A 7,932-nucleotide genomic window follows, 5' to 3' on the forward strand; every position below is an offset into this window, starting at 1 on the left:
TATCTGCTTACAGAACTATACAGAGAGGTTAACTGCAGCCTTTCTGTTAGCTCAAACCAGTCTGGCCATTCTTCATTTATCTCTCTCACAACAAGGTGTTTTTGTCCACTGAGCTGCTGCTCAAGGGAAGTTTTTTCCGAGTAAACTCTCAAGACTGTTGTGCATGAAACTCCCAGGAGATCAGCGATTGTAGAAATACTAAAACCAGCCCGTCTGGCACCAACAATCACACCACAGTAAAAATCACATTCCCCCCGTTCTGATGGTTGATGTGAACATTTCCCGAAGCTGCTGGCTCCTATCTGCATTTTATGCTTTACACTGATGAGATAAATGTGTAGGTGTACAGGTGTTCCTAATAAAGTGCTTAGTGTGTATCTGTCCAGGTCACTTTTCTGAGAGATAACAAAATGTCTCTGGTAAATAAGCAAGCCCAGAGAGCTATGAGGATAACCAGAGTGATTAAGCCATGACAAGAGCAAACACAGAGTTTTATCAAAAACAGAGTGCGTGTTGCTGAAACACAAAGCGACATGGCATTGTGTTCCTGTGATGATTGTGTTGTGATCACACCAGGCATTCACCGGAGGCACAAGCTGCACAATCTTGATTGCTCAGATGGGATTGATTAAAGTGCACTCTTACTGAGACAAAGAGCAGCAGTCAGTTCTTTCTGACAACAGAAATGCCAGCTGAAGCGTTTCTGCCCTGGCCTGATTGATGTTCTATTAATAGTTACAGCACTGTGCAGCGCTGCGACAACGCTCTGACAATGTTCTGGCTCTGCAGGTCAAAGAACCGTCTGCTATCCCACTTCTGAGGATTCCCTTATCCAGAAAGAGAACAGCGTTTGTAATCGAGCCCATCAGTTTTCATCCAAAGTTGCACATATTAGCATTTTTTGCAGAAGCCGTCCCTTTCATATTCCCATGAGATGGGGAAGAAATCAAGACGACGAGTGTTTACTAAACACCTCCACTGGTGAGTGCTGTTTTTGGGTCTCAATAAAGCTTGTGAGGAAGATGAGCCACACTTTCTCACTGATTTGCATGATTAAAATAAACAAGTCTGAAAGATGCTGTGAGATGTCTCTGCGGAAATACAACAGTCATCAGCATTTCCACTTCATCTTCCTCGCTTACATAATAGTGCACAAGAGACAACCTCAATGCAATTTTCACATGCAGGTTTTGCCAACGTGGAGCTTGAAGATGGAGGAATGACAGTAGATCATGAGCAATCTAAAGGCTGGGAACTGAGAGACGGACTTGTAAGAAAAGGGAAAAGGGAAATGAAAAAGGCAGCAGCTGGTCGCGATGCTGTTTTCGTTACTGAAAAAACAGGTCTCATGAGTACAAACTCATCACAGAGAGAAACGAGGGAGAGACACAGAAAGAGGGATAGTCAGCGACAATGCGTGACAGATGTTGCCATGGCACCAGCACTGTTACCACGGACACAGGATGGGTTGATTGACGAGACCTTTAGCTGCACAAAAAAACCCCAAACACACAGAACTGGGAGAGATTTTGTAAGAAGATCCCGATCCCTGACCCACTGTAGTGTTCCTTCTACTATTGTGTAATTTAAAAAGAAACTGAAAGGGTGATTTAGTCAGCTGTATTCCTTTGTCTTGTGAGTTTCAGTTGGGGACAAAGAAAGACGCAGCATTCATTTCAGATTCAGAAAACATCAACATGCTGAAATATTTAAATCTAAATCTGGAAGTTGGAGTGGAGGAAAGGCTTTATTTTATTAAAAGTCTCCTGGCGCTTCATGAATGTGATCATGAACATAAACAGCAGAACATCTCATGTATAGGAAGAGTATTAGTCAGGAGATTTTCACATTTACAGATATAAAAACCTTAGCAGATAAAAACACTGCTGTACTGAGTTCACAAATGTCTTTAAACTGTTATACAAACCTTCTGGTCTTGCTGGGTCTCTGTTCAGCACAGCGTAGCGTGGAAGCTGGATTCCCTCTGCCTTCAGGATCCGATACACTTCCCTCCTGGTTACGAAGAGCGACACAAAAAATGTGAACGATACGTAAAAATATAAAGCCACTTGTATTAGGACAAAATTACATGCTTTAATACAAGAAAAGTTTATCTGATGTATAACCTATCCAGTTTGCATGCTGTTTTATATGCTATGGATATGAATATATTAATAATCTTTTGTTTGTTATGCGTATGCAAATTAAAATTAAAGCTACACAAATTTTGAAACAAGATATACACATAACAGACTGCAGTGTCTGTAAATGACATGGCAGCTGCAGTCTTCTCACAGTTTCACTGAACAGATTAAAGATAAACACTGGCATCATAATCACATTACACATGACCGCAACAACAGATGTTCTTACTGTTAAACAAACCCAAATGATTTCTCAGAGGAGACCATACCAGGTTCAGCCTGTCGCAGAGTTTTTAGCAAGGCTCCTGTGCCATGAGGCTCACCTGTCCTGGATGCAGTATTGCAGGTCCAGATCATTAATGACAAACGGATTCCTTAGCTTCTCATAAGCTACAGCTTTGTCCAAGGGAAACCCTTTAAGAAGCAAAGAGAAAAAGGACAATAACTCTGAAAAGCCACCACATTTTGAGATTACAACAACATTTATCAACATTTATCATTTATCAACAACATTGAACTGTGTATATGTTTGCACCTGACACCAAGACAAATTCCTAGTACTGTAAAGTGCTCTTTGCTGACCCTTTGCTGTACCTGGCAATAAAACTTTTTCTGATTCTGATTCAAAAAGGTTTCAAATAAACCATAAGGAGTGCACTGACTATTGAGAAAAGACAATAGTTTACTGAAAACCTACTTATAAGGGAATTCTAAAGCTGTAGTAAGATTGTAATAAATTTGATTATTTGCAGTTTCAGATCTGCATAATTCTTCATTTGTAGATATACACAACATAGCCAAGTTTGTGGTCATCTGACCATCACTCCCATATGTGCCTTCTGAACATCCCAATCCAGATGTAGTTCCCCCTATGCTATTAGAATAACCTCTGCTCTTCTGGGAAGGATTTCCACTAGATTTTGGAAAGTGCACAAAATGTCTTCCATGACCTCGCCTTTTTCTGCACAATGCCATGCTGGAACATGATTGGGTCTCTCAGTTCCAGTGAAAGGAAATAACACTTTAGCTTACACACATATACCATACAATGGTGTGCTTGTTTTGGGTCAACAGTTTGTGGATGAACCACGTAGGGTGGGATGACCATACAGTGTATACTGGTGTCTATTTTCTTTTCCATAACTGCCCTTAGTCTTCCACTGTTTTCCAGCGATTTCATGTATGCATTTGGGCATCAAACCAAATGTATTAGCATGAGCACAGAATGACCGGAATCACTGAAGAAAGACAGCATCACGATTCTGACACTAGTTACTAAATATTACACACTACAGAATTATTACTACATCCTGTAGAGCGAAAAAAAGAACAAAAAAAAATTTAGATTAAATATTATCCAAAGTGCACCACACTTCCTAACCCTAAAGAATTCTTTTACAGAGTGTGAATTTTATATGAAACTGCAAAATTGGACTGGAGACCAATCTTAGAGAGAGACTGCTGGATAAAGTAAATCAATAGCTGAAGTAAATGTTTCAGAGACCTGAGCTTAACATTTACATTTCATTCATATTAACTAACCCATAAGACAAACACGACAGAAAACATTCACATCCCAGCTAGCTCTCCAAGTGGTCAAAATAAAAAGAGACTCATTCCACAGAAACACAACATCAAAACCTTGTTTGAACAAAACCTTCCACAGGTATTTCATGGCACCACACCATGAATGTGAATAAACTGTGCAGGTATGTGCATGTGCGTGTGTGTGTCTGTGTGTGTGTGTGTAACACAAACATGACCCCACTCACCTTTGGAGTGGAATGAGATAAGACAGTCGCACAGTGGCCAGTTCTCCACAGGCTCGTTGAGGATGACCTCCTCCTCGAACGTGACCACTGTGATGTACTTGAAGAGACAAAGACGCTCCAGGATCTCCTTCATGGGTTTGGACTTGGACTTCTTGGCCATGGCACAGATTCCCACCACTATCTGTCTCTCTGGAGGCTGCAGGGTGGAGCAACCGATCTGTTTTAGTGCTCAATTTAGTCCAGCAATTTAAACTCAGCAGCTGGTAAAACACTCATGAAATCAGACTCTGTGTGTTCTACAGGCCACATTATGCACGATAAATTCTTGGCCGGCTGTGTTGGATTTTGCCAAATGCTTTTTCAGAGACATAAATCAAGGCCGTAAGCAGGGTCAAAACAACAAATACGTACCGTTACTGTGACACACGATTTATAGTCAGTGACCTTGTAACCTTGCAGGCCGAGATACATGTCTAAGATTTTAATTACAAAATAAACTGATTTACTGAAATATGTTAAATTCTAAAACCAATTTAATGAACCAGTCTTTAATCTCTTCACTTATATAACGCACATGAATGAGCACCATCAGTAAAAGTTTAAAACATGATTATATAACAAACTCAAACTGCCATCTGAAGGACACAGAGATTAGGTTAAAAACACCAGAGTATTCCTTTAACTAGATTTCACACTTCACCTGGAACGGGGTCATAAATATGATCAGAGACACACACTAATGCATATTAAGAGGAGTTAGTAGAATTTAGTAACCTGGACATCCAGGAATAAGATTACGTGTCCAGCTGTTCATTTTTTATCAAAGTTGAATCAGTAGGCTAGAGGTCAATAGAATAGTAATGCAGATTTTTTTAATCCTACATACCGAGTCGTACTCTTCCTCATCCGCGTCCTCATCTTCCTCCTCAACGTTCTCATAGAGGCAGTCGTAGCCAAGCACTCGGCCCGGGTCAAGCAGCTCCTCTCCTTCTCCATCATCAGCACCGACAAAGAAGCGAGGGTGGTCGGCATCCTCGCTCTCCGACATGACTCTGACCCGCTCTGCCTCGTGCCCGTTTTGCCACGGTGCCAGGCCAAACCCTCGAACTGTGCAGGAGAACGGAGCGGCTCACGGCACCGGTTCATAAGCCGACACGGTTAGAAGGGCCGAGCCGTCACTCCTCTCACTTTTTCCTGTTCTTCACAGCTGCTCATTAGGATGTACTTCACCTTGAAATACAAAATTAATTAAAGAAAAATACCACACTGCTAAAGGAAAATCTCAAGCATCTCAGGCAATCTCAGGCCCTTTAGCACTACTGAGAAGATAAAACAAACGGATATCAGCAGAGACAGTTCCCAGAAGCTACCTGGGTAAGTGGCTCCAGAAAACTTCTCCTTCTTATCAGGTGTGGTGTGGACTAATCACACAGTCTTCAAATGCAGAGAGATACCAGAAGAGCTGATTTGCAATCTTTTATACCTAGAGCCTCTCTTAAAATGTATTAAATCGCCACGGCAAATTTCCAGAAGAGAAATTTCTTCTGTCATAAACAACCATTACATACATCATGTAGACATTATACATCTATTACATACATCTATGTTTAATGAATACGGCACATAGCATTGTGCAAACATCAAATAATCAGTAATCCTACAGAAAAGACACAGAACGTCACAGAAAACCAATGATTTGTGGTAAAGCACTGATAAGTAAGAAATACTAACTGAACCAATCAGAGCGCAGGAGGCAAAGCCCGAAAAGCAGATTTACTTTATTAAACTTAATGAAGTTAAAGAATTTTCCATCATAGAATATTATCAATTCTTCCTCTATGAATGTTAGCGATGTAACAAACACTGTAGTCTGTGTTTAAAAGAATGTAATTCCCACAAAATGCAGAATATTTGGGAGTTGGGAAGTGATAAAAATAAGATTGTGAGCTGGAATGAAAGCATCAAATTAAACTGATAAGGAGGATCATGTTTTTGATTGAGTTTTTCTATCATTCATTAACGTTTCCTGTTCCTCAAAAAGATTTTTTAAGGCTAATTTACACCGAACCCAATTTCTGAAGTGTTTTAATGGAGTTTCTTTCATCTTCTAACTTCCTTATCCTGATCAGAGCTTATCCGGGGAAAACTGGACCTGAGGAGAGAATAATAATCTGGGATGGGACAACACCCCCAATGCACTCTTCACGCAATAAAACAGACTCACAGGACAGAGGGAGTTTGGATGAAGGATCTCAGAACTGATACTGGAAAAGTTTCAACCTAAACTTGGGGTTCAGCAAAACACCAATATCCTGATACTGTAATATGAAAGGAAATGATGTTGCTATAGATCTGGAAATCTCTCTAATGAACAAAACAGAGGGAAAGAGGCAAAGAAAAACACCCCGAGACAACGTGAAGAACACTCGGGAGGAAGCTGACCACATTATAAATCATTACTCTGTGTAATACAGAGCGTGTGCCAAGAGCGATGGAAAGATCTACAATACGAAAAACAGCACTTATTGCATACTGTTCTGCAAGATGTTTTTCATGTCCAAATCACCCTGACCTTCATAATTCTGTTCATCTAAAGCACTTAGACACTTAATCCTCGTCCAGACTTGATTACACACAAACCGATCGGATGAAGCAGAATGTTCAGAGCTACAGCTGGACTCAAGCGGTCAAAATGAGCAGGATTATTAAAACACAGGCATGGGTGTGTGTGCCCTGACCAATGACACTGACCATCTGTCACTGGCACCCCTCAGTCTGACAACATGCCAAAAACACAGAGAGGGAATAAAGAGCCTTCACACACGCTGCTTTTAAAACCAGTAACTCAACATGACTGAAATACAACAAACCTTACAGTCTCTCAGTCTTCTGCTGTGTTGGAGTCTGATTATATCCTCAATGAATTTGAATTACATTTGTTTAAAGGCATCCACACACACACACACACACACACACACACACACCACCTTAAAGTGACTTCCTTCTCAGTAAAAGTACAGAAATCCAGTCTGAATTTCTCTTTATAAGCTGATATTAAACCAGTTAAACGCGCATCATTTACCTGAATGAATCAACCCTGTGGAAACACACTACTCTAACACATCAAGGTGTTATTATATTTTTAAATATTTTGTATACTAATGACAGTGTATCGTGTGTGTGTGTGTGTGTGTGTGTGTGTGTGTGTGATATAAAGAGTGTAAAGATGAGAAATTCAGCGCTGTGGTCACTTCCTGCAGTTGTGAACCTGACACTGTTGTCCGTTTCTCAGTATGCTCACTGAAGGAGCTAGCTCTACAACTTACCTCTTGCTGTATTAACACTGAGGATTTTTATATTTATTTCTCAGTACTTTTCGGAAATCTTCTCAGCTCTCGGTCAGTCTGTAACATGAGCTCTTTAAACCCTGAGAGTGGTTAGCAGTAGAAGCTGGAGGTAAATGTCCAGTTAGCGTTAGTTAGCCTGAGCCTAGCCTCGCTAACGGAACTGCTGTCAATGTGTTTTCTTTAAAAAAAATAAAAAATAAAAAATAAAAAAATAAAAAAACACTCCGTCCTCCACGGGAGCTTTTATTACTGTTTTATTGCATTAGGAGTTTTTCCTCTCAGAGCAGCGGCTAACGGCTAAAGCTCCGGCACGAGACTTTTCAAAGAGCAGCATCAAAAAGCGAGAGAGCAAGTGGCGCGGCGTGACGTCATCGCGTAGAGGCGTGATAACAGTACCGGGGGGGGGAGCGAGCGGAAACAACCGGAAGCGGCGGTCCTAATAAAATCACACAACAAATCATACAATCTGATGAATGTAAATACTGCAGCACTAAACTGTCCCTTCAGTGGACCTAAAAAGGCCGAACATGTCCTAGCATGACAATGTCCCTGTGTACAGTGTGAGCTCCATGAAGACCTGGTGTGTCAGGGTTAGAGTAGATCTTGACTGGCCTGCACAGAGTCCTGACCTCAACCCCATAGAACACCTTTGTGATGAATTAGAGTGGA

The 7,932-nt window shown here is 40.9% G+C and overlaps 1 protein-coding gene across 13 annotated transcripts in view; it reads right to left on the reverse strand.

Annotated features, from left to right (window-relative positions):
• ppip5k2 (diphosphoinositol pentakisphosphate kinase 2) overlaps positions 1-7,623 on the reverse strand; it is a 30,880-nt gene extending 23,257 nt beyond the window's left edge. For 10 of the 13 annotated variants that reach the window (XM_058411801.1, XM_058411799.1, XM_058411796.1 and 7 more), the window contains exons 1-5: positions 7,243-7,622; positions 4,803-5,146; positions 3,917-4,112; positions 2,468-2,558; positions 1,928-2,013 (exon numbers count right to left, since the gene is read on the reverse strand). In XM_058411801.1, the coding sequence (XP_058267784.1) occupies positions 1,928-2,013; positions 2,468-2,558; positions 3,917-4,112; positions 4,803-4,964 (535 nt within the window). In that variant the 5' untranslated portion in view covers positions 4,965-5,146; positions 7,243-7,622. Of the gene's footprint in view, positions 1-1,927; positions 2,014-2,467; positions 2,559-3,916; positions 4,113-4,802; positions 5,147-5,286; positions 6,812-7,242 lie in introns of those variants that run through there. The other 3 variants (XM_058411791.1, XM_058411802.1, XM_058411790.1) reach the window with 2 other exon arrangements.
• Between the last annotated feature and the right edge of the window lie 309 nt (positions 7,624-7,932).

This window comes from Hemibagrus wyckioides, linkage group LG16 (genome assembly GCF_019097595.1).
Source record: "Hemibagrus wyckioides isolate EC202008001 linkage group LG16, SWU_Hwy_1.0, whole genome shotgun sequence".
In the NCBI taxonomy this organism is placed as follows: domain Eukaryota; kingdom Metazoa; phylum Chordata; class Actinopteri; order Siluriformes; family Bagridae; genus Hemibagrus; species Hemibagrus wyckioides.